The following is a 26,629-nucleotide window of genomic DNA, read 5'->3' as shown; positions in this document are numbered from 1 at the left end:
TTAATGTGTTTTCAAATTAAATGTTAAGATAATAAAATTAATTTATAATTATGCAATTTGTTACTTCTCCTTAACTTACCCAACTTCTAGGCCCCCTATTCAGAAAATATAATAATTTGTTTTTTTAAATTTATCAGATTTCTTTTATGAAATTTGAATATGCCTTTGTGTATGATGTAAATAATAAATTATGAACACCGATAACCAGACTGATGTGATTATTATTAATTATAGCAATAAAAAACATACTATGTTTAGTCATGGTAATATTAAAATATTATGTATATCTACAAATGTAATTAGGGTTTAATATTTTACAGTTTACTAAAGCTGAACATTATAAATTATTGTATTACATCAATGGGTTAGTCATAGTTTGTAGATTAAGGGTGAAGTTAGCATAAAACATTAATTACATAAAATGAACGTTGTACATAAAACCTATACAATATTTTGTGCAAAGTGAATTCCGAATCATGACAAAAAAAACGCGTTTATTTTGTATAAGTTGTCTAAAGTTGAGTGTCACGGATACATAAAGTAGCATCATGAAAAAAAAAAACACTGAAGTATTATTGTTGCATCTGCATCAATACATATTTTATTATACGCATTTTATAACAATTCTATTTTGACTTATAACTATGCTAATACTGTGTTTGATTAATTTTGATTAACTATGAATAAATTATTGTAAAATATTTGACAGATACTAATCCATTTGTCATTAGGTAATAATATGTGTCTGTTCATTCTGTTTACATAAGTATTTGTTTTTATCAAATTTTTAGTATAATTTTAACTCGATATTCGTAAATGTTATTCATAAATTAAACATATTAACTTATGAGTTATGATTGAATACAATGTAATTTAATATAGTTTTTATTCACATAATATATTGCTATATTATTTGAAGATAAAAATGGTTTATATGCCTCGTATGCAGTAATAATAAATTTGTGTCACTGAGTTAATGTACTAAGAAAAATACCGTAAGTGTTGATAATATTTCCAAATCAAATATGGATGAATGGAGTAACCGAAAAATGAGTTAAACCCACGGGATTATATATAACAAAATACCTATGTTGAAAATATATTTTCCGTGGACGCAAAACTCACAAAATAAAAGCATAAAGATATATATATACATAATGATAACTCCCAAAGGAAATTGTCTTGTTGAGTAGACTGCATTCAATCACCAAAAATATCTGATGCAAAAATTGATTTTTTGTTACTGTTTGCAAAAAAATGATAAGTATGTTTCTATATTATTTTTATGACTACTAATTCGGTCGATTTAAAAAAAAGTTTCTGTTAAGAAAATAACTAATTGGTGGAGTATGAAGTGCCTTTAATTATTAAATATCAAAATAGTTTTAAAAATTAAAATAGCAATTTTAAAATAAGATATTTTGACCGGTTTAAAATAAAATATATAGTGGTTTTTTTTAATAATGTGTAGTACATGGTAAAAAAATTGTGTATCCTTGGAGATTGTCAGTACGAGAATTAATTTTTGAAAACAAATATGATTTGTTTTAAGCATTTTAATGTTTACGTAGATGATAATAAAATTAAAATTTTAATATTATTCAAATGCTTTGTCTTATTATGTTTAAAAATAGAGTATAAACCTTTAATTTTTTTTCTAAAACCGTATTAAAATTGTATACATTTTATTTTTTGTTTATTCAAAATACTTAATTTAAATAATTCATAATTTAATCTAATTAAATAGTATAAAACAAATATCAACATAATTTATGATTTATTGCATCTAAAAAAATTGTTGGTAAAAAAAATATAAAAATTACAATTTTAATGTTTTAGAAATGTAATATTCAATTCAATTTTAGTCTTTAAATGTATTTGTGATTAGCTTTTTATGTTTGCAGTTAGATATGTAACTCAGTATTCGTTTTTTGATCATTGTTTTATTATAATTGGATTATTTATAATTACAAATATTTAGCTGTGATATTTTATTTAGGTAGGTAGTTCGTATTATTTTCTAATATATTTACTTATGTGATGCAATTTATTATAAATGTTCTAAGGAAAATAATATATGTTACGTTAGGTTTATATTGATATAGTATACAATATTTTATTCTTATTGAAATGTAGTTCAAAGGTTTAAGTAAACCTTTTTTCATGTTTTCATGTGACACGAAGGTCGTTTTGGACTCTGACCGAGGCAAGGTTTCTTTTCGTTGCAAAATGTTACATGTTTTTTCAAGTTTTTTATATTTTATCACTCCTTTTGGGTAGGAGGAGCCCTTCAAAAACGTTAAGTAATTTTTTACTGTAGTTTTTTTAGAAAACTGTAAAAAACTCTACTTAATATAATATTACATTTTTATGATTCCTACTTTTGTTTTATACTATTGTTATTCAATATTTACTATTTTATTATTCAGTCGATGTTTTAAAAAAAGGTAAATCGAATATGAAATAGCATAAAAGTATTAAGATAGCAAAATTGATCTATTATTAATTTTAATTTTACACGATTGTTTGCTAAAAACGCAGTGTGAGATTTTATTCATCAAACATTTGTTGGGAATTTTTTTGTTTTTGCTGTTGAACTTTTTTTATTGTCTCGTTTTATGATTTTACTGAGATAAGTGCCTTAAGTGTAAAACTAAACAAAATATATGCAAATACTATATTGAAATTAATAAACGGTAAATATTTATAAATATAATATAAATTATCAAATATTATTAAAATAGCTAATCTAAATATTGATATTAAAATACATGTACGATAACATTAAATAATAATACTAATTATTATTATATAATTTTAATAAAACTATTATATGTAATATTATAGTGTTTTAAGAGATATTTGACATTTTTAGTTAAAAAATTATTTTTTGTTAAGACATTTTAAAGTTTTTAACCATAATTTATGTTGATTGAAAGAGAAAATGATATAAATTTATGTTCTAAGATATTCCATGGAGGTCTATTGAAAATGACTAAATTTGAATAGCTTATTCATTAATGGGCTTTATAAAACGTCTCTTTATAGTGTACAGATATAGTTAGTAGACAGATTTATTGTTGAAAATTTAAATACCAATTAATTTTGTTAGGTATAGGTATCTTAATTATTGCCGTAAAATATAACATTTAGGTTTCAGTTATTGAATTTCACCTTTATAGTATTGATGACATTTTATTTCGATTGTAAACAATTGTTTGAACTGAAATCTTTGTGTATTCATTCCAGCAATGATAATATTAACTCTTATTTATTTTATTGAAATAAATACACACATGCTCTTTTTTTAAGTGGTTTTCTCACTTTTCATCTAGTCAGTAGTAACCCAATAACATTTTTGTCAATTAATAACGAATTACTATATTTTCTTATACTTCTTATAGGTGCATTCTATTAAATATAATTATTTATTTTTATGTTTGTAAATATTCATATGCACTTTTAATAATCTGAATTCAGATTATTTAAAAATATTCAATGAAATATAATTATATTTTTATAAAATATGTAAAAATCTTTTAGTTCTTTGGTATTTTTTTTGTTTAAGACTTAACATAGTATATTTTGTCACTGTTCTTTATATATTTGAATTAAAAATGTATTTCTTTTATATTTTAATTAGTATTCACAAGCTAGAAGAGTGGCTTGAATAAAAAAGAGAATAAACAGTATTAACAGCTTATTCTTAAGTATAGCAACTAGTTTAAATCAATCTTGGTAACCTTTTCACTTATGAAATGATTTAATACCTATATATATATATTAAATAATAAAATATGATAAAATATCCTTAGACAGAAAGGAAGGTGTTTTCTGACAAGAATCGTTTTTCATATGAACTGATTTACTTTTAGATTCAATTTTAACACATCCATTATAATAATTTACTCAATGATGAGATAGTGTCAACATCACTCCAAACAGCAGATAGACTTCCCCGGTTTTTTTCATATATTTATAAGGCTTTATATACAAGATTTCACGATTTTGTAATCTAATGTTCATATTTATGTTTAGGTAGGTCGGACGATTGAATTCACCGATGGGGACCTGAGTTTTTAAACACCGTATGTTGTGGACACTGGACCGGGTTCATTTCTTTTAAAACTCAAAATGGCAGCCGGATTTTATACACTCATAACTCTAGTTGTGCTGTGGTCTCCGTTTGTGGTGTGTTTGAATCATACGGGATGGCTTCGTCGAGTGTCGCAGACTCCGTTTCCAGAAGTGCGCATGCGTCATATGCGGCATTCCGGACTTTCCACGGAGCAGTTTGTATGGCCCTTGAAAAAAGAGGCTGTAGTCGAGGGCGATTTGCTTCTCGGTGGACTGATGATGGTTCATTCCCGGGAGGATACACAGTTCACTTGCGGTCCGATAATGGCTCAAGGTGGTATACAGACTGTGGAGACGATGCTCTATACCTTGGATCAAATCAACAAGCAGTGGACCAAGTTTAAAATTGGAGCACTTATATTGGACGACTGCGACAAGGATACGTATGGATTGGAAATGGCTATAGACTTCATAAAAGGTCAGTTTTAACATTAATTTTGATCTCATAAAAGCTTATTTTGTTTGTATATTTTCAAATATTATGTTCCCGTTATAGGCTACAGCAAACAATATTATTTGTGTCTCAATTATGTGTTTTTCATCATTGTGTCACCAGTGACTTACAGTTAAACACGAATCCCAACTTTATGAGAATATTCCATATGGCTTAATGTTTTTTTTCTTCATAGAGAAACAGTAAATAACAAATGATTTTATAGATTTTAAGGCGTCGTTTTAAATCACTAGAACATTATGACTATTTAAGGTCAGAGGTAGAATAGCGCCCTAAGTAAATGAACAATGTTATGCACTCCCACAATATAAATATTTTCTGTTTAATTTTAAATTAAATAAAACTCATATAATTATTATGACTTATCTATATCAATACTAAAATTATATAAAGTAAAAAAATTGTTCGTTTGTTCGGGGTAGTCTCTAGAACAATATGACCGATTAAAAAAAAAATTTAAAAATAAGACACTAGAAAGTTACACTTCCCAAGGGCTATATTTTATCTCAGTAAGTGGCTCTTAATTTTTTTATTGCAAATCTAAGAATTTTTCATAAAAATAATAATAATATATTTTTTTTTATTATAGAGTTGTTATTAGTTACATGATTTAGTATAGATAAATAAGAAACCAGCAATTAGTAGTTATCTGGTACCAATTTTAAAAATATTATTTCATCTTTACAACTATATAAAGTTAAGAATATGAAAAAAAAATTGTTATGATTGAATATGATTTTAGACATGCATTTTATATGACTGTGTTAAAAAACTTTTAACGGAGATTAAGATGGAGGTTAATTCATGGGACTTTGTCGTGTGAAGTTTTGAACATCACTACGCCAGATATTAAATGACGAATTGGACACATATTTTAAATCATATGAAATTGGTATTTTTAACTGGCAAAGAAGTGCGCGAGATCAGTTATATAATTTATAGAATTCCTAGCTGACCCGATAGACGTTGTCCTGTCTTAATTATGAATATTGAATTCGAATCGGTATAATTAATAAAAAAAAGTGTTTATTATTTTAATGCTTTATGATAAGATACGACATCATTAATGTTTTTTTTTTGAGCGTATATGAATAGTTTTGTTGGTATTCCGACACGGGAACAGGTGACATATAATTGGCCATGTGAAAAACATGGATTTTCAAGATTAATGCCACAAACATTTAACGACTGTTCTTGAGATTTATTTATCGACATTGCAAATGCTAGCCGCACTGGAAATTGCAACCGTTTAAAGTCGAATGGCATGTCTTTCGGAATCAAAGGCCTCCCTGAAATCAAAACGTCTTCGCCTTTGTACTTTTCTTTCAAAATTGTGGTTTCGATGACGTCGTTTATTTATTTCTTCACCGCAAGTCGAGTGCTATTACAAAGACGTGATTGGTTTATATTCCTCAACATAATTATTACCGATCCTATTTATAATTGCAGATTATGAGGTGGTAATCCAGGCAATTTCAGCTAATTTAAAAACTCAGTAGGATAGTTAACTACATCATCTTGGTTATTAACGGAATCAATCGATTTGTATCTCATTAATTTGTCAGCTATCTTATTTTGAATCTAAAAATTCATTTCGTTGACACCGATGTTTTTTGCAGCCAATATAACTCTTTCTCTCAACCATACATGATCATTGTAATTTTGAGTAGTAATCGGTATACTCATTATGTTGATTAATATAAACCAGCCACATCTTTGTAACAGAACAGGACAACGTCTGTCGGGTCAATTAGAAGAAATAAATAGCTAAAGAAATATAGCTACCCCTAATCAATGATATTAAAATCGTTTTCCCAGTCCCACCGAGTCTTTATTATTTGTTAATAATCTAAATAATATATAGGGATCCAATTTACACGTTTATTTTAGTTTTTAATTGTTTTTAAATTTTGCTCGTAACTTTAGAGATATAGAGATAAATATTTGTGTCATTGTTTTATTCTAAATTATAATATCTCCGAGGTGCCCCCTTATAGCAGGTAGATGGCCACTCTTCACCTAGTCCTGTGACTACATTGCATCTATCGCCTCAATTACATTTTAAAAATATGGTTTGTGTAGAGAAACTGATCGTAAATGGTGAGTTTAGTGGAATCACTTACATAATAATTTTTAGAGAAACAGGTTGTATAAACTGTTAAGCATTTCATGAAGAATAAGTATTGAATAGTACATTTTTTAAATAGCTCAGTTTTTAAGTCGACTATAGTAAAAAACCACTGTTTCCAATCTCCTTAAAACTCATAAAAGGTATGTTACTAAAAAAAAACCTAAAATATATTCATAAGAACTGAGAAAATACACCAAAGGAACATTTAATAATTACAGTGCACAATGTTTTGTGTCATACAGTTTTTTGTTTATGAAACATGGTTGTTATACATTCAATAAGTATTAATTGTTAAAAATTTATAATTATTTAAATATGATAAAAAAAATTACTAATAAAACTTGACTCACTATTTTTAAATTTAATATTCATAAAATAAATTTGTTTTGAATTATTAATTTAAATATTTAAATATATTTACATGATAATTTCCTTAAAAATGCATTTTATCAAAATGTGACGAAAATATAATTAAACATTTTGGTAGCATAAAAATTAGTAACTTATTGCATGGTCTTTTCAGAAGACTAAGAAATATGTGGATTCTTTTTGTATCTAAATGTTAGTTGTTATCTAGTTGACTTTTATTTCATCTCATTCTTCTCATTCATTACGAATGAAGGCTGATAGATCTAATTTATGGGTGAACTCGCTTAAAATAAATTATTATATTATGGTGTTTATCGTTGGCTCAGATAAAACATTGACGTACATTATTCTAAGAAATAATACAAAACTACAAAGTGTAAGAAAGTTTAAGAATTTTCTCATTTTATTTAATGCTTTTAAAAGTTAATATTTTAAACAAAATCATGATTTTTAAGCTCCTATGTGTAATCATTTATATTTATAATATTTAATAGCTATGTAGGTTGGTACATCATGTCTTTTTTTTGTGGTATCGACGATGATGCAGGAACTGTTAAGCATTACGTTGACAAGGTACATCATATCCACTGGCTACGATATGAATATGTGTGTAAAACATAAAATTGTATGTAACATACTAATTTAACGCTTATAATAGTTACTAGAATTATTTATGTGATTTATTTATGAAAAACTGCTTATTTGTTTTTTAAAAATGTAACATGTACCTTAAAACAATAAGAATTATTTGTAATCTAAGATAACTCATGGGCCTCCACACGAGTTTTCCTCAGTGAGGCCCAGTAATCTTTCGATATTAATTTAAATAAAAATAAATAAAATAAAAAATATCTGTGTCTATTATTATAGTTATTATAGTACCTACCTATAGCCTACAGGCTATATTTAGGTTGCTCTAAATACAAATTATTGTGATTGATTAGAGTTCAGGTATATAAAAAAATATAATATTTAACACGTCATTTAATCAATTTTTATCAATAAACATAAAAAGGTGGGAAAGTGGGTATAAATTTGCTGTATAGTAGGTGTCAAGAAGGTCACTTTAATTGATGTGTTAAATGTGGATCCAAAGACACAAATATCTAATACCTATAATTGTAAACGAAAAACGAGAGAAAAATGAGCGGAGACAGTCTGCCAGCCTAGAATATTTCATATTACATTTATTTTATCAATTACACACATTTACACAATACTTTCTCAATACCACTAGAAAAATCAACTACCTATACTTTGTTATTGTTTTTATACTCATAATTCAATAGAATTAAGACCAATGTGAAGAAATGTGTGGTGTAAATAGCTTTAAATTAGTTATAATAGATAAAATAGATTGAAAATGTTAATGTGTTTAGAAATTAATAATAAAAAACTAAAATCGTTTTAAATATTTAAAATGTTCACAATTTTGAATTATTTTGTGAAAACATAAACTTTAAACGATTGTAAAAAATATTGTGACTAATGTATTTTTGATTTTTTATAATTGGTATGAGGAGTTCAGTGGCGAGGCGTGAGTCATTACGTCGGGGAGACGTCGAAAAACAAAAATTAATGAACAGTAAAATAAAACCAATCTAAAACGGGGTTTGTGGCGGTTGATGGCTTGACGGTGACGATTACTGAAACATAAAGTAAAACAAAAATATGAAACTCGAGACCGTCTGGTAATCACCATTCACTTTTCAATTCTCGGGGGCACACCGCGCCCCCAAAAAATGAGACATCGCTGTCGTCTCATATTTATATTTATACTGTGTCTGGATGTTTACTGGAATGACCCGCCACGTCAGGCACCGTAAGCTTGAATGCTGACCCTCAACTAGACTATTCTAAGAATACCATAATGGTATAAATAAAAGAAAAGATTATGACAAATATTGAAATATATTATTCTGACATTTTGAAAGATAAATATTTTATTACATGTATTATTTCAATAATTAATAGTTCCCGTATTTTAAGAAGGTAGATGTTTTTTTATTGTTTCATATGACGCTTTGCCACTGGAGAAACCTTGTACAATATTTTCAATCAACAATCTTATAATAAATTAAAAAGTCTAAATAAAGTTGAACATTTAAAATACTTCTAAATAACACAAGAAGACCCAAAATATTTCGAAAACTATTTCATGTCTATTAAATGCTTATATGAATATTTGATGAAAATTTCAAGTTTAAATTTCTGCAGTTTAAAAACAAAAAATGTAATTTAAAGTTTATAAAAAAAATCATATTTCCTTGTGAAATTAATATATTTATCGCTCCTCTCAGAATCTAAATCAAAAATATTTGATTCCATTTAAAATAAAATGAAAGTCCTTTTATCTATTTAAGTATTAATAAAATATTTTGTATCCTACTTTTGTGACCAAATTATTTTTTTTTTGTTTGTCAGAGAAATTAAATCTCCTCACCTTGTCCATACTTCCATAACATTTCAACAGTTGTATTTAAATGAGATACTTAGCAGAGAAAATACCAGTGTTTAAAATAGACATAATGCTCGTTATTTTAAATTTGATTAAATACAAAATACAATATTGTTGACATATATTTATTAGGATTAATGCTTTTTATAATTTATAGTATGAATGGGATTATTCAGTTTTTGAGAAATGTCCAGATAAAATATTGTGAACTTAATATAAGAATAATAAATTTTAACTACATAATTGGCAAGATTAAATCGTGAGATGCCAATTAACAGACAAAAGTTTATCATCTTTAGTTTTCAGCAACGTTTGTTAAAATAAAGAGCCTTGTCTAGTTTTCGTTAATATTAGAGTAATTAAAAAAGGAGCAACCAATAGTTTATTTTTAAATGTAACTAGGTCCGTCTTAATAAATAGAAATAGACACTAAAAGTTGAATCTAACAAAGAAAAGTTTAAGGTCAAACATAAACTAAAACTATTTATTTGTATAGTAAAAAAAAATCGTTTTATAATGAAATTTATTTTTTTATTTTTTGCATTTATAAGTTTTTATTTGTTTTATGCACTTATGTTTTCATTTTGTTAAAAATAAAACTAGGTATAGAAAACAATTTAGATCAAAAATTGAATGGTAGTTAGAACATGACTATTAAATTAAATCATAGTTGTCTATGTTGAACAATTTTTAATGGACAGATAATTTTATCAACATTCATTAAAATCGTGTCATTCACGAATCTCACGATTGGTTTTCTAGTAATTTTGTACATGATTTTGATTTAAAAGCGTTTTAACCCAAAGCTTCATAATAATGAAATTCTTTATAAAATACTCAGGTTCTTAGAATTCATTCCAATAAAACTGCGTTACTCTATAGTAATTGTTGTCTCCAGTTTAGAATTGTTTTGATTACAGTCATTTTCTGGGATTTCCGTAATTTAAATGATTGAACAGTGGTAAAAAAGTGTTAAACCGATTAAGCATAGCGGATCGTAAGCGTATGATTCACATTTTTTTTTATCAATGTACTATCCTTTAATTGGAGGGGCGTATACAGAGTATTATTTTGAAAGGGAAGTTGGAGGGGGGGGGGATAATAAATATGTTTAATACCACAAGAAATAAAATATTAAAAAAAAATTGAAGAATAACAATCAATAGATACATAAAGGAGTAAAAAAATGTTCCATTTTATGTTTTTAAAATATCAATTTTTATGCATTTCAATTTTTTTTTTGAAATTGACAGATGTTTATAACGATAAAAAAATAACTTGATGTTACCGTACTCAAAATTCTAACCGATATCAATTAATGTTTCAAACAATTTTATTCATTTTTTGTTTGTCGATGGTGCTTTGTGGTGCTGAAATTGTAAAAAAAATAGCATATAAACACTTCATTTTTAATATTTTCTCTGGACATTACGGGCGTGGAGGCTTCAACCCACTCAGCTAACTCCATTTTTTCATTCCTGCGTTCCGTAGTATAAAATATAATGGTAACACGGCGTCTTGAATAGGCAATTTAGCAGCACTTCTGTCGTCGTCCTTTCCAGTATATTATGACCATTAGGCAGTTACGCCTTATGCTATTTTTGAAACACATACACTTATATTTATACCACGAACCAATTCACACCACTTTATTGTACATCAGTATTGACTTGTAAGTAAATAATAGCTAGTAATATTATATGAAATTAAATCATACCAATAAATTAATATTTAATTTAATATAATATCATGAGAGTTTTATTGGAAAATTAGTTCAACCTACCGTAATAATAATAGAAAAAATCATTACTAAAAGCACTATAAATATATTATGACAAAATATCCAAAGAAATGAAGACTGTCCGTCTCCGTTCAATATATTTTTCACATATAACGATTTTTTATTGAATTCAAATTGAACACATCCATTACAGTGGTCTACTCAATAACTTGGTACACCCGATATCTACTGCTTAGTAACACCTACGACAAAATAGTTTGTGTCATCACAGTCTTCTAATACATATCCCCGCTCAGATATTTTTCTACTTCACCTATATCGTAGCTCTCCCCTTTGTATTGGCTACCATTAAATGTACATATATAGTATATAACATTGAAAAAATCAACTCATCAGAAGTGAAGAACTACGATCGGAGGTGAAGGAAACGCGTATACTGTAAAAAACTATTTCAACTGTGATTATACCTATCTATTTTTTCTTGGTAACATTTAAAACACATCAAACAACCGGTTTGTTTTAGACGTTTATAACTACGTACCACCAATAATTTAATACAAAACTGCTATGGTTTGGTTGTCTAGATTAACAGATGGAATTTCATGTAGGTGATTTCGTGTGATAAATCGTTAAACAACATATTATTTAAGTTAAAATGTATTTTTTCTTTTAATTTAATTTAGAGCTGAAATTAAATTTTATAAAAATTACTTTGACTTTATTTCTTTGATATGATTTTAATCCGCTTTGTATTGGATTGCTAAACATTTGGTATAGGAATAGGATATATAAATTTAAAAAAAAAAATATTACGATTTCTTTTTATAAATCATAATTTTCAAGGATAACACAATAAAATATAGAGTTCTGTTATTCATATAAATTATAAGAATAATTTGACTTAAAATGTCCTTCGTCTATACTAAAATTGAAGTATAATGTCAGACAAATATTGTTAGCCGAAACCAAATTACGATGTGATGAAATAAACGACCAAAAAAATATTTTAGAAATACCCATGGCTAAATAACTAGGTATGATTGCATTGAGAACCATTTTAGTTATGGGCTACGTACGTACTAATATGCAATATATTATATATCTATTTTGCATGATTTAGCATGGAATTAATATTTTTTTATTGTCTTGGTAATAAATCGAAGTGGAAATATGCAATTTCAGTGGCGGCCATGACTCCAGCGTATCACGAAGTTGCCATCACATACCTATAGTTATTTAGCCATAGTTATACATGAGAAAAAGACGTCATCATTTTACTTATGAATGTATAAATTCATTGACTTTGATAATAGAGATTGAGAATCCACGTATTACCCAATCGTACTACAAAAATCGTATTTCTTAGGTAAAACGATCTAATAACAAAGTATTAAGTAATAATTGTTGTATTTCATATTCAATGAACTTTTTGAATAACATGAAACTGTAATTTAGAATCAAGAAATATAATAATACCAATTAAAAAATAAGGTTTGTTGAATTAAATTTCAATAATATTGTTTTATTTTAATAAGGGTGTTACATTAGCAATTGTTTTTACCTAAATTAACGGAACATATTTTACGTATTGGTATTTTAAATGTGTTAGCGGTCACTGCAGATTCTGTGATCGTTTATCAAAATGGTTGGCACTATCCCATTGTGTACCGAACTTGGTGTATTTGAACTGTTTGTGTCTGGCGAATGTTCACAAATAATCAACTTCGGCAATAAGCTACGATTTATCTAGTAATTCAAACTTCCGTCATAATAATCACGTACGATTACTTTAATTATAGTTTTGTTATAATATATGCATGGCAGAATATTACATAATTAACACAATTATGAAAAATTTCTTAAAATGACACTAATATAATATTACCTTTTGTCAACAGATGTAACTCGGTTTTCAAAATAAATGAAATATAACAATGCGATCAAATCAAAACAAATTATTTGTCTTAGTTTCAATAATATGTGAATTGTTCTATTATGTATTTTGTATTTTAGATACGTTACTTTTCTTTAATAATCATATATTATCCTAATTTACTCAAATGTAATAACATACAAAAAACAATTTTTAAACGTAGGTGATGTAAAAAATGATTTTAAATATATGTAATTGACCCATAATTTTCTATATTTGAATAAGAACTAAGAAATATAATATTATAATGAAAATGATAAGTCTTGATTCCTTACGGTTTAAGAGGATATTCTTTGAGTGCTTTATGATGATAAAATAGGGTTTATTGATGTGCGTCGATCCATAAGCAGTCGTGTTGGTTAATACGTACCAACCATTCTAAGGTAACCGGTATCCTATACGAATTGGTACTCGGGACTGTTTAAAATATTGATTTCGCTGTAATAAACAAAATATTATTACAATTAATTGTTTTAACATTTCCAACCACATTAAAATTGAGTCAATTATTTATAAAACTTTTGATGTACTTACATATATTTTTATAAATATTTAAATTTTTCATTGATGTACTTAAATACATAAACATGCTTATACAAAAACAGTAAAACATTATAATAAATTTATTTATTTGAAAATAGTACGAAAATATATAAATCTAGCCTCTAAGTATCTATTTGAATTTACAATTTGGAAAGCAAATAAAATTAAATAAATGAAAACTATAGAACTTTTGATGATAGGTCTAATCAAGTTATCATAAATGATATTAATTAATGGAATTGAATTTCGGCATTTTCTGTTTTTTATATCAATCATAAAAACAAAACTTAATACAGAAAAAGCAAATGTTTATAGTTTGAAGTATCGATTGGAAATTAGTATTAACTCTAGTATGTTTTCTTAAGTGGGCGTTATCTAAGTTATTTTGTTTTAAATATGATTAGATTGTTTTGAAATTTTAATATATGATGAAGTTCTTTAATTTGTTTCAGTATTAATAACTAATAGTATTATGAAAAAAAACCTGTCTCTTAGGTCATACAGTAAATGTTCTTCGATGGATAATATATGAACACTGTATTTGGTCGACTTATTGTCTTAGGTTTCCGTGTTACAATATTTATAAGCTACAATGTGAATTGTTCAAAGGTATATCCTCATAGGTACTATAACGTCTATAACCAAAAAAATGTCACTTTTTTGAATATTATACTTTTCGACTGGAATTCGCAGAATAACTACGCGTGTTCTGTCAAATCGAGTAGTCTTGTCATTTAATTTAATCGAATTGTCGAAAAATGTGTGGGAAATATCTACTATTTTAAACCATATTCATTCTCTGACTTTATTGTGTAACAAAAAAAAAATAGTTCTTGGATTTTATTTCATGGGTTGATTTCAGATGACACCCGGACTTGATACTCTATTGTCCGTGAAAAAGTGTGCATGTGCTATTATTATTCATACATAATATCTATTTACACTAATTTTATACAGTTGACTTGTTTGCTATATATTTGTACTAGGATAAATAATAAGGTTGTAATAAATTATATTCACGAGAACATGACAAAATTGTGATATATTATGGTAAATAATGGTAAAGTTTCAAACTTCCTAAGGAAACCAGGTATCAACCCTTTGTGTATAAAAATACATTGTGGCTTTTATTAAAATTATGACGATAGTTATGTAAATAATTTTATTTATGCAATTTATTGCTATTTATTACAATTTCTATGAAGATTACATAATGAATTACCTATGTAAGACTTTAAGTATTGAAACAAATATGTTTATTAAAAAATGTATAATTATATGGAAAATAATCATGAATTCAAAATTATAGTGGACTAGATAAACAATAGTGATTATTTTTTATTTGATGATTATGTATAATCTGGGTTGTAAAGTTACTTCTCACCGTAGTCGATAGTTTTAAAATTGATTTAGAAAATCTGGTAAAGCATGATTGAGCATTACTGGTACAATATATTATGTCGGGTATATATGCAGATTGTATTATATTTTAACATATTAATGGGTATTGAAATGTGTGGGAAGAGGTGTTGTATTGTGGTATAATTAAATTTGTAAATGATGGAACACCGGACACTGTATGAAAAATCACATTATAGAACACTTTTTCATAACAAATTCTGGTTAAAATTTTTATTTTTTCATTTATACTATGGATAAATAACAATATATATATATATATTTCATTAACTATAACTTAATAATGTCTATTTAGTATTTGAAAATAAGCCTTTTTATTTGGTGCAGTTGTGGTTTTTTCATGTAATTTGAAACCATAGTTCAATGAAAATCAGAAAATGAGTATCTCAACTCTCAAGTTTTATTTATTTTTAAAATTTTGTCTTATAAACTTAAAACTTAGTTAGTTAAAATAAATATGTTCATTAATGATTTTAATTGATTGCATATTAACTATTCATACAGGAATAGTAATATTTATTATAGTATGGAATAAACACATTTAAACTTACAAAAATACCGAAATAGTTAAAAAAATATTAAAAAAACTGTATGCATATTGTATGAGTTTATATTCTAAAGTTAGATAAAGTTTTTCTTATTATTACTCTTACATACAATTTAGCCTTCACAATAATTATTAATACTTTACACATTATGTATGTGGTATAATATGCTTATATAATAACATTATAAATTATAATTGTAACCTTATGGTTACACGATGGAGAGTATGGAAAGGGTGTAATCAGGAAGAAGTTACATAAAAGCATACTTAATATTATTACCTACCTACTCATTATAAGTAGGTCAGCAGCAAGCGAATAAAGAATTTATAATGTTATTGCTATATTATTATCTTAATTTCTTCCACAACAATCCTACTAGAAAAAAAAATGTATACAAATTAGCTATTTATATCACGATTTACAATGTTCATTGATACCTATATGAATTGAGTTTTTTGTCTATATCTCTCTGCGTTTGTAAGAAATATAAAACTTTTTTCTCAATAATATGGCACAATTAAATAATTAAATAGATTGTTTTTCAAATGTTCTATACCTATTTCTTTTATCCTCATCTTAGGTTATAACAATATAGATAGGTACAGAATCAGTTGCGAATAATAATATCACAGCCTCGAATAATAATATTACAGTCGTGAATAATAATATCACCGGGAACACGTACATTGTCGACTCTCCGTAGTTTTCTTTTTCGTTTAAAACTTAAAGTGCATCGTTTTTAAGTGGGTTGGTTAAAAAGTTTCTTCAGCTTGCTGTGCTTCTTTTAAGCAATCTCACGGCAATATTGGTTTGCAAAGTTTGGCTTAACGGGAGTTTAAGTCATGCGAAAATTGGGGTTGCGAGTCACTCCGTTGTGTTGTAGTGCAGGAACCAGTTTATACTGCTCGTGTACATGGCCATTTCGTTTTGAGATAGCTCGACTCCTTATACACCTACGACTTCGGTCTTGCGTTTTTTGGAATCGTTTTGTCTTGATGAATCCATCGATACCGCCCCCCTGAAATTTGGGATATTGTTAGAAATTACTACGAAGTATATACGGCGTGTCTTACACATCCTACAGGAACAAGGAATAAGGAGTGTCCGTGGCTTCGTCTCTACGAGACGAATTCAGGGACACCTCTTGTGGACTCTACGATGATTAGCGGGTGAGAAGTTAAACTCTATAAATCGCACGCTAGCCGTAAAGGTAATATATTTGCTTAAGTAAATAAATAAACAAATAATAATAATAATAAGTAAATAAACGATGCTGAATTGAGGCCATGTCCATGTGGGTTTCAAACAGAATTTTACTTGCCAAAAAAGAAGGAAAGATAAGCTCCTTGAATGTATTGGCTGATGCAAAATGTAATGTTTGAACGTGTAAATATATAAAATGCCAACATAACAAATAATATTGTTTCAAACCTTATTGTAATTTTATAATAATATAGATGGCACGTAAGTGGTCATTATAATGTTTTATTTATTTATATTACCAACTAATAATAATATCATTTACGATGTTAGGAAAATATCAAACTGCATATACCAGCCAAATAGTATCATATCTAGGAATAGAACATAGTTCTATAACTAACACTTAAAAAAAAATAGAATTGAAGAAGTCGTTTCGCTGTATATTATATAGGTTTCGAGTGCTAATTGTATTTTAGTAGGTCACTGTAATATTTGTGTTAGGATTTGAATTCAATGTATACAAAAAACAAATCTAAGCAGAATCTGTGTGTCAGACTCTATATTATAAGGATATCTTGTAATTTATGTATACGACCCTTTAAATTAGTAATTTATTCACATATTTTAGTATTAGGTTAATCTAATTATTTCAATCAACATAGAACCTATATATCATATAGTAATTATTTTAATATAGTATCCTACATAATTGTTATTAACATATGCGTTTGTACTGACGCATAGTGTGGTTATGGCAACTAATCAATTATAACTTATAAAGTTATAAATATTATTGTAGATTAGTATAGACATTTAAATGAATAATTTTCCATGTTATTGTGTTCGTAATCAGTAATTACTTGAATAAAAGTGTAACGCTGGAGTATAATTTCAAAATTTTTAATGGAAATACGCATATTATTAATGTTTCATGTTAGGAAAGATTTATAATCTTTTTGTTTGAACTTAAATATCTAAAATATTTTGGAATGGTTAACTATTTGTGTGAGTTGAACATTCTCCATTTTCATTGGGTATTGTGTTTGTGTTACATCAGTCGTAAACAATGTGTTTCAGACCACTGTCTGAGATTAAATACTGAAACGAGCACCACAAGTATCACCTTGAATGTAAAATGAATTATGAGCAGTGTGTTTTAGTGTTTGGCATATTATATCCCGATTAGGGTGTTTACAGTGCTTAATAATATTACATCGCTTCATTGTATATTTTTATTTTGTACAATAATATTTCATAATGAAATAGGTACCTATTCATTACGTGCTGTCAACATAATATTGTGTTTACCATTGCTGCTATGATAATATAACCTGAGATGTTGGCATATTTGAAGAGTGCGCTTACCTGTATGCATAAAAACTATTTGTTCGGATTAAAATTCAAACTAATCCAATTAAAACAAGTAGCTTAACCTAGGTTAGTTTAATATCATTTAAAATTAATTTGGGAACATTTTTTAGGTCAAACTGAAAACTTCAAGTTACAATTTTATTCATATATATAATACAATACATGAGATGGTTATGTAACTACTTTTTGTTTGAATAAGCAATTTTAGTTTTTATCGCTACTCACAATCTTAGTTACCAAATTTATGGACTATGCTGAGTTTTCTGTGAGTATATCCAATAATGTACGAGTTTTAGTAAGTTTTGTGCATCGTGGAGATGGATGTAATTATATTTTCTCTGCTAAAACTATCATGATATTAACGATTTCCTCCTATCCACGTTTATGTATAATTGTTACATCATATTTTATAGAAAATGGTGTGTAGTTTTCTCGTTGTATATTTTGTTCTTTACAAAGTAACCTATGTAAAAGCGTTATTATTACAATTGACACTAAACAATTGTTTGAATGGAAAACTGTGACGTTCAATCCATCTCGTCATGCGATGTTGAACGCCTAAACGCAATAATTCTATATTACGTGATGCTTAGTATGTTCCCCAGTAAAATTTAACCTGAACAAGCGATTCCACATATTATAATAGTTGTTACTTTCATAAATGCATAATAATTCGAGTAGAAGTGTTTAAAAAAAAATATGCAAAATTTGTTTATTTCCGAGAAGATTATAGTAATACTATAAATTACACAGCTGTCCGGGGATCGGTTGTATTTTACTATAGTAGTTTTTTTGTAGACCCTTAAGGACTGTTTGACGCCTGGTCAACAATATGCAAACCATTTGTATACAAATCGTGATTTTTCGGAACAATAATAATAGTTGGATATAATATATATGATCTATATTATAATATTACATTTTCCAGTGTGTAAATGATGATTTTTTGTTTTCCATTGTTGAGAATCGTTTGCCATGGTTTCAAAAAGCGAGAAAACGTATTGTGTGATAAAGTAAATATGTATTTACATTCGTTGTGTAGACATGGACATACGCTCGCGGCGTGCGGTGTTCCGACCTTTGACGTTACTACGAAATAGTATTAAAAAGTGCTCACAATGCAAAGGCTGAAATAATATTATTATGTCTTTGACACGTGGTTCGTCGAATAGACAAACAGTAGTGTGATCGTGTATACGAACGTGACAGACAGTTATAATTATTAACAGTTAAAGTGAATTAACGCGATTAAAAAACATTCAATAACAATAGTGTTAGTATAGTATACAGTGACCATAGTTTAAAACGGAATATAATACAAAATTAAATCACGCACTGAAGATACTTTTATTTTCAAAATTATTTTTACAACTTCTGTGTACAATTTTACATTTGCCTTAGTGTTTAGATAGGTTTGAAATTTAAAATGACGTTTACTTTTAAAACTTCTCTTTTTGTGTAACCTTTTTTTATTTTATATTTACAATAAATCAAACTGTAAAATATCAAAAAGAAGGTTAATCCCGAATCGAAAAACCTCCCAAAGCATCAAAAATATTTACGATAATATACTGAGAAAGTGAGAAACGAGTAGTTTTTTGCAGCTGTGCGTTGGATATTATTGGAGTTGTCGGCAGGGAAGTGATAGTGGTTGTGTGGTATAAATAAAGACAACGTTTTTTTGGTTTTCGATTAGCGGCGTAATAAATTACAAAAAGTTATTTTATTTTTACCAGAAACATGATATAATGTACGACGGGCGTTCGTTTAGGTACTCTGACGATAAGTGAATGTTTAAATGGTTTCGATTCGACGGGAATAAAAATCTAAAGCAGCGGGGCAGGTCGGGGTCGCCTGCGCAATGTCTACCCGCGTGATTAATTCTTGTGATTTTTGATTGTGTTAATCGAGCACCTTTGTTTCATGTACACATATATACAGTTTCCACACAATACGCGGCTTGCTATGGAGCCTATATAAGTTATAACCAGCTCACATCGTCAAAGTCGGCTGCCGTTTATCGGGCTCGTTTTTCCATTAATCCGTTTTATTTCCCGTTGTCAAACGCTTTCGAATATTCGTGATTTCCGTTTTGACTTCGATTACAGCCGGTAAATTGATTTATGATCGGTATAATGAAGCATTGGAAGAGTGGGAGGGGTGGGGCCGGGGCGTTTTCAAACAACACGCGATCTCGCGCGTCGCTGTAGCTGGCTGGCTGGCTGGCTGGTGGTATTATTATTATTATTATTATTATTATTACTATTATTATTATTACATACAACCGTACGTGTGGGTCGACAACACAATCCAACTCTCTGGGCCTTAAGTTATTGTTGGCGGCAAGGCAGTGGCGTGCGGTCCATATTCGCGATGATACGTATAACAATAATAATAATAATAATAATAATAATAATAATAATAATATGACTATTCCGGTCGAAGGCTGCCAGTGGCGGTGTCGTCGGTATTTTAGTAGTTACTGCCGCCCCGCAGCAACCGTGGATTTGTCACACGACACTTGCGCAGCGTTCGACTTAACGATGTTATTATTATTATTATTATTATTATTATTATTATAGTGTCAACGCCTACTTATAACGGGCACAATATAGCACCTATTGCCCGGCGTATATATTATTGTTCTAACACGTTCGTGTCGTCACATGCAGCTATTTATCGCCATATCAATAATTTATTAAATCGATTAATTATATAATGTATTGTCTAGTACTACGTGCCCGTTCGTAAAACAGAACATCATATTGTATAAATAATATATTATTGGCTATAAAAGTATATCAAGTCAAACGTGTTTATTGCCATTGTTCTATCATATATTATCATCTTGACTTATTTTAAGTAGGATATAAGAAGAATTGTGGTCGGTCGTCTGTGACTGTAGAATATAATATACACAGCTAAGTCAGTAACTCATCATTGTGGTTTAATTATTACGTTCGACGTTCTCGAGGCTTGAGGTTGAGTATTATTAATTATAATGGTATTTCTGTGTCGAATCACACAGCCTACTTCCGAATATGAAATTATTCTTTATTTCACTGTAACCCTTAGGTATTCATTTCCACTGTAGAATTTTGTTTTACATAAAAATTTTTTATCTTTTCCTCTTCTGTGTGACCTATTGCGGGTAAGTTGAAATATGCATTTCAAAAAAAAAATAAAAAAATACTCCATCAACTGCAATGAATCATATTAAGTTGATCGAAAATTAGGAAATACGTAAATAGTATATTTTTACATAAATATTATTCGATTACGATTTTTTCATAATTTTGTAATCATAAAATACAGATGGTTCACATTTACATAATTTAGTATGGTACAAGTCAAAAATAAAAATACAGTTTAAAATATATTTATAAGATCTTGAGTCATACAAGATGATTGTTAAAGACTTTACATTTTTACCATATTAGAATTTATTATATACACATGATATAGTTTTTAAATTTATGGTCTTATTGTGATAAAAATGTAATAATATATATTTGAAATATTAGACTTTAAAAATTCATTTAATGTATAATTAGAATTATAGTTTTGGTAAAAAGCTTGGAAATGTAAATATGTGAAAAATGGTTTCTTAAAAGTTTGCCTCACCTCAATTTAAAAATTATTGAAAATATGGTAAAATTTAATTTTTTATAAGCGTTCAAAGGTCAAATTTCAACGAAATTTGATAGTTAAACAAAAAATTACTACAATTTCAGTTATTTTGTTGTAATACACAAAAATATTATTATTAGGAACTTATATTACTGTAGAATATATAATACATATACGAGCGTATGATCAGCATAAATTATAAACCATTAGAGCCTATAGAAAATATTTAAATAATCCCCAAATTTGGAGTTATAATTATTGATAATACACTGGTTTTGAAAACAAATTAATCATGTGCTATGGGCCTATTGGTTCGTGAGTATCAATATGAGTATTGACAACTGTTATAATATTTTATGTAAGTATAGATTATGCTAAGTATAAAACTGTGAATGACAGAATAAATATAGGTAACTATACTGAGTGCCATATAAAAAGAACTGTTAGAAATCGTTTTCAATTTTTTTCAAATAATGTCTTGTTTTCTTAATGCATTATAGTTTTGATTCAATCTAATTATAATTATAAAATCAAGTGAGAAAATGTATATTGTTTGTCACACTTTGTTTTTGCAGTAGGTATCAATTAAAATTGATTTGAGTTATTTTGATTTATATTAGAAACTGGCTTTTTTAATGCATGTAGAAACATTTGAAAATCAGAACTCAATAAATTATTTATAATACTGCCTTCGTAACCTTATAAAACTAATATAATAATAGTCAAATTTGTTTTTATATACATCTGAATGAGCAATAACAATAATGAAAACAAAGCACAGACATTATTATTCCCTAGCAATGAAACAGATATTCGGACAAATTTAACAATTACAATAGTTCTGACAATTATTGAAATAAAGTACAATTATTTGTATAAATGATAAATGATTTTATAAACGTCTATTGTATGTGCTGAGTTTACTGAATTTTCAGGACAAAGCTATTAAGTAGTATAACGCTTTCATTTAGTTGTTGAACAAAGTTATGAAATGTGCATCGAGATATTTGTGTGAATCTAATTGCATTGCTAGATTGCTTACACAGTGCAATAGCACCGGGTTCGTGTTATCAAATAGGTTTGGGTAAGAATTTTAACGATTGTCCCTGACGTATATGAATATATCTGATTATTGTACGTAGCGGAAAGGAAAGTGATGATAAACGTTTATGGGCTGTAATGAGTGTCAGCAGTGGTAACAGGGGTAAGAAAATACCGCCATTAATACAAACAATAGTGGACAAAAACAATTTGCGACTTTCGTGAGCCTCGTCGGGAGTGGTTTTAGTTGTAATGTATATTTTCTCGAACAAATTTAGTTGCTGTTAAACGGACCATGAAGCACATCACTTTGTCAAATCAATTGTCCAGGGTTTCGTTTTGTTGAGTACTTGTGCCAACAAATTCATCATGAGTTTGTGATGTTTCCGATAAAATTGAAAACCAATCAGAAGACCTATTATTCAGTGAACGAATGTATTATTTTCTTATGCTGAGAGGTGATTCATTTTCGTATTTGTTTTGCCTTCTATTAGTAAAATGTTGTATGATAGTTAAGATCGATGTCATATAATATTATTTTAAAAAACTCGAAGTAAATGTAATAACTCACGAATTATATTTATAACTCTATAATTGATTAGTTACATGTATTATTTACATTTTTAGAAAGCGAAGTTCTAAATTAAAACACATATTTTTTTTAAAGGATTTAACTTTAGGAAATCGAGTTATAGAAAAATTGTTAATTCTTCTTTGTTCAGTATGATTTTGATTCAAATTGATATTATCTTAAAGTGCACTGAAGTTCAGGTATGAGTCTAATATGAATTTGTATCTTGAACACGTATTTTTGAATATCGTTCTAAAATAATTCAATGTATTTAAATTTAAAATAAATTGTGCAAATAATATTGCTTACAAAATATTTTTTGATCAATAGAAAGCATGAAATGATACAGCGACAAATTTTTGGAATAGTACTTCAAAATATATTCTATACGAAACACTTAATAATTGTAATTATATTGTCACCGGGTAGTTGTTTTAAAATAGTGATGTATGACAGTATAATATGAAAGGGATGTAACATATTACCTCATAAGTGTGGAGTACACAAAGGGGATATCGGTCGTTGGTCGAGTCATTGGATACTGATGGGAAGGGAGTAATGAATATCCCACACGGAAGCTCAGTGATGACAAAAGCATACATTGTATTTATTTGAGAGGTAATCGCCATAGGCCTATTTTGGTATCAATAAATCGATACCTATTTGGTATCAATAACGGATTTAATGTTTTAAATTTACGATTTTGAGTATAAGCTCTTAATATTTAAAATTGGAATACACATCGTTGTGGTAACTCGTTTAATATATTACATTGTAATTTATTATATCTTGAATACATTTTTAAAATATAATTAATATATATATATGTAATATAATTTTAAAAGACAATTTAAAAATGTATGTATTTTTTTTAATTGATACTCAGAACTAAAATGTAAAAATAAATAATTGAATACATTTAACTGAGTTATAAATTGAGTCCCTTAAAAGAATGTCTATCAAATGTAATTGTCTAGGTTTTTTTGTTTAAACTAAAAACAATAATACAATAATAAATAAAAAATGTCTATCAGTCTGTATCATCAAGTTTGATCAAATTGTAGTATTATTATTGTAAAAAAACACATTCTGAGAAATTCGTTTTATTAAAGTTTATACGGCCATATTTTTAAATTTATTGTTGAGCAACTACAATCGTCTGCGTTAGACATCTTCTGATTTTTCACTACCCATTTCAAGGTCATATTAACGAGGTTTCCTGGTGATATTTGACAGTTATCAAAATAAATTTACCTACCAACGCCCATATCCTATAGCAAATCATTAATGTCACAAACATCAGGTGTCAGTGATTTGGGTATGGAATTAAAACAGCAGCGAATAATAGTTGATTGGGCCAAAAACCGCAGGTGGGATAAACAATGAATAGGATATTAAAAAGGGATTGGTATGGTAAATTCAAGAATTGACTTTGTAAATTAGGGATGGTTTAATCCCTTATTTCCACTTGACAACCAGGGACTTTTAATACGACATTAATGCGAGTTGGAAAAACAATTTTCTATACATACTTATTGTTATTATTTTTTTTTTATTGATCTTAAGCATCGACAAATATGGCCATTAGCATGTTTTAGGGGGCAGGGGTTACAGTTGGTCGAGGAACACGTGTATGTAAGGCGAGGATTCTTCATTAAAATCTCAGGTGATCACCCATCCGGGAACTAGCGGCATCGGGCGATGGCTTAACCTCATAACACATTAGTGACCTACCTAGCCACACCTGGGCCCCCTTTATTATTATTATTATTATTTTTTTTATTAAAGGGAGCCCACGGCAACATAGGCTAATGGTGTGGTACGGTAGAGAGGTTTTTTTTGTAAAGGTTTAGTAGGTTTTTATGTTGGTAGGATTGTCACACGTGTTTGTGTGTGTGTTGCGGGGATGTGTTGCTAAAACCCCGATTGTTCACTATGCCTCACTAGCGCACCTCACTAAGCCACTCACTTATTATTGTTAAATATTATAGATGACAATAGGTGTGTTGCTAACATATTGTATATAGGTAGTCTTGACTCTTATGTGAGTCATTGACATATGTCAAATGATGACGTTTTCAACAATTTTTTCACATCGTAATTTTAACAACTATTCGTACTGTTATTCGAAATATCGAGTGTGTTTTTTAATATTATAGGATATTGTATATAATACTTTATACAGTGAGTATATTGTGACATATTTAAATGGAATTTAAGTGTAAGATTTAAGATATATTTTACATGACGTCCTCAAGCATTATTTTTTAACGTTGTCAGTTGTGAAACATGTAGTTCAATTTTGGTATTTACAGATTAAATTTAGCAAGTTCATAGAATGAAATAATTTAATTACTGAAAAAGGAAATATATTTGTCTTCTTATTATAAGACCACAGATTTAAAGGCATTGTTGACAAACAAAGTTCACTTCACCGTTTCTATCCAAGACTAAATCTCTTCAATTCGGCAATGTATTCCTGGCTCCTTTGTCTTGCTTCATTTCTTACCGGGTCTTCTCACCTTTAAAATGATCTTTAACCTTTAAGATCTTCAGATTGAATTAACTCTATCAGTGACCCTTTTTTACTCCACAGATCTCTCGCCCATAGTAATCGTATTTTTTTTAAATTTCTTTTATTATAGCAGGGTTTTGATAATATAGTTATTCTAGTTCTATATTTTTTTCTGATTCTCCAATATCCTATAACATCTAAACATGAGCCAACAATTCTTTATAATATCTAAATTTCAAAGATCTGCAGTTATAATCTTTTGATTTACTGAATGTTTAACAAACAAAAATAGCAAATATATTATGTTCAAATTATTCGCCAGAGTCCTTCATGCCAACACACATTGAATTATTAATAAAATGCTATAGGTTTATTATACAATTGATGGTTGAGTGAATACGCATACAGTTTTTTATTATTATTCAATACAAATAGAATCATCGGTAGCGAGGCCATAGGGAATTACTACATATTACACTTAAACATTTAGAAGCTATATTTTTTGGGGAGTGGGGACTGAGAGACACCTAACCTAAGACGTGTCTAACTCCAAAGCTTTTTATGG

The 26,629-nt window shown here is 27.9% G+C and overlaps 1 protein-coding gene across 1 annotated transcript in view; it reads left to right on the top strand.

Moving 5' to 3' along the window:
• LOC111039391 (metabotropic glutamate receptor 2) overlaps positions 1-26,629 on the top strand; it is a 170,691-nt gene that overhangs the window by 8,892 nt on the left and 135,170 nt on the right. Inside the window, exon 2 of the mRNA XM_022322901.1 lies at positions 4,039-4,555. Coding sequence (XP_022178593.1) covers positions 4,135-4,555 — 421 coding nt within the window. The 5' untranslated portion in view covers positions 4,039-4,134. The remainder of the gene's footprint in view (positions 1-4,038; positions 4,556-26,629) is intronic.

Source organism: Myzus persicae, unplaced genomic scaffold (genome assembly GCF_001856785.1).
Source record: "Myzus persicae strain clone G006 unplaced genomic scaffold, MPER_G0061.0, whole genome shotgun sequence".
Taxonomy (NCBI): Eukaryota; Metazoa; Arthropoda; class Insecta; order Hemiptera; family Aphididae; genus Myzus; species Myzus persicae.
Note: the sequence above shows the minus strand (reverse complement) of the source record. Positions and strands in the feature narration are given on the sequence as shown.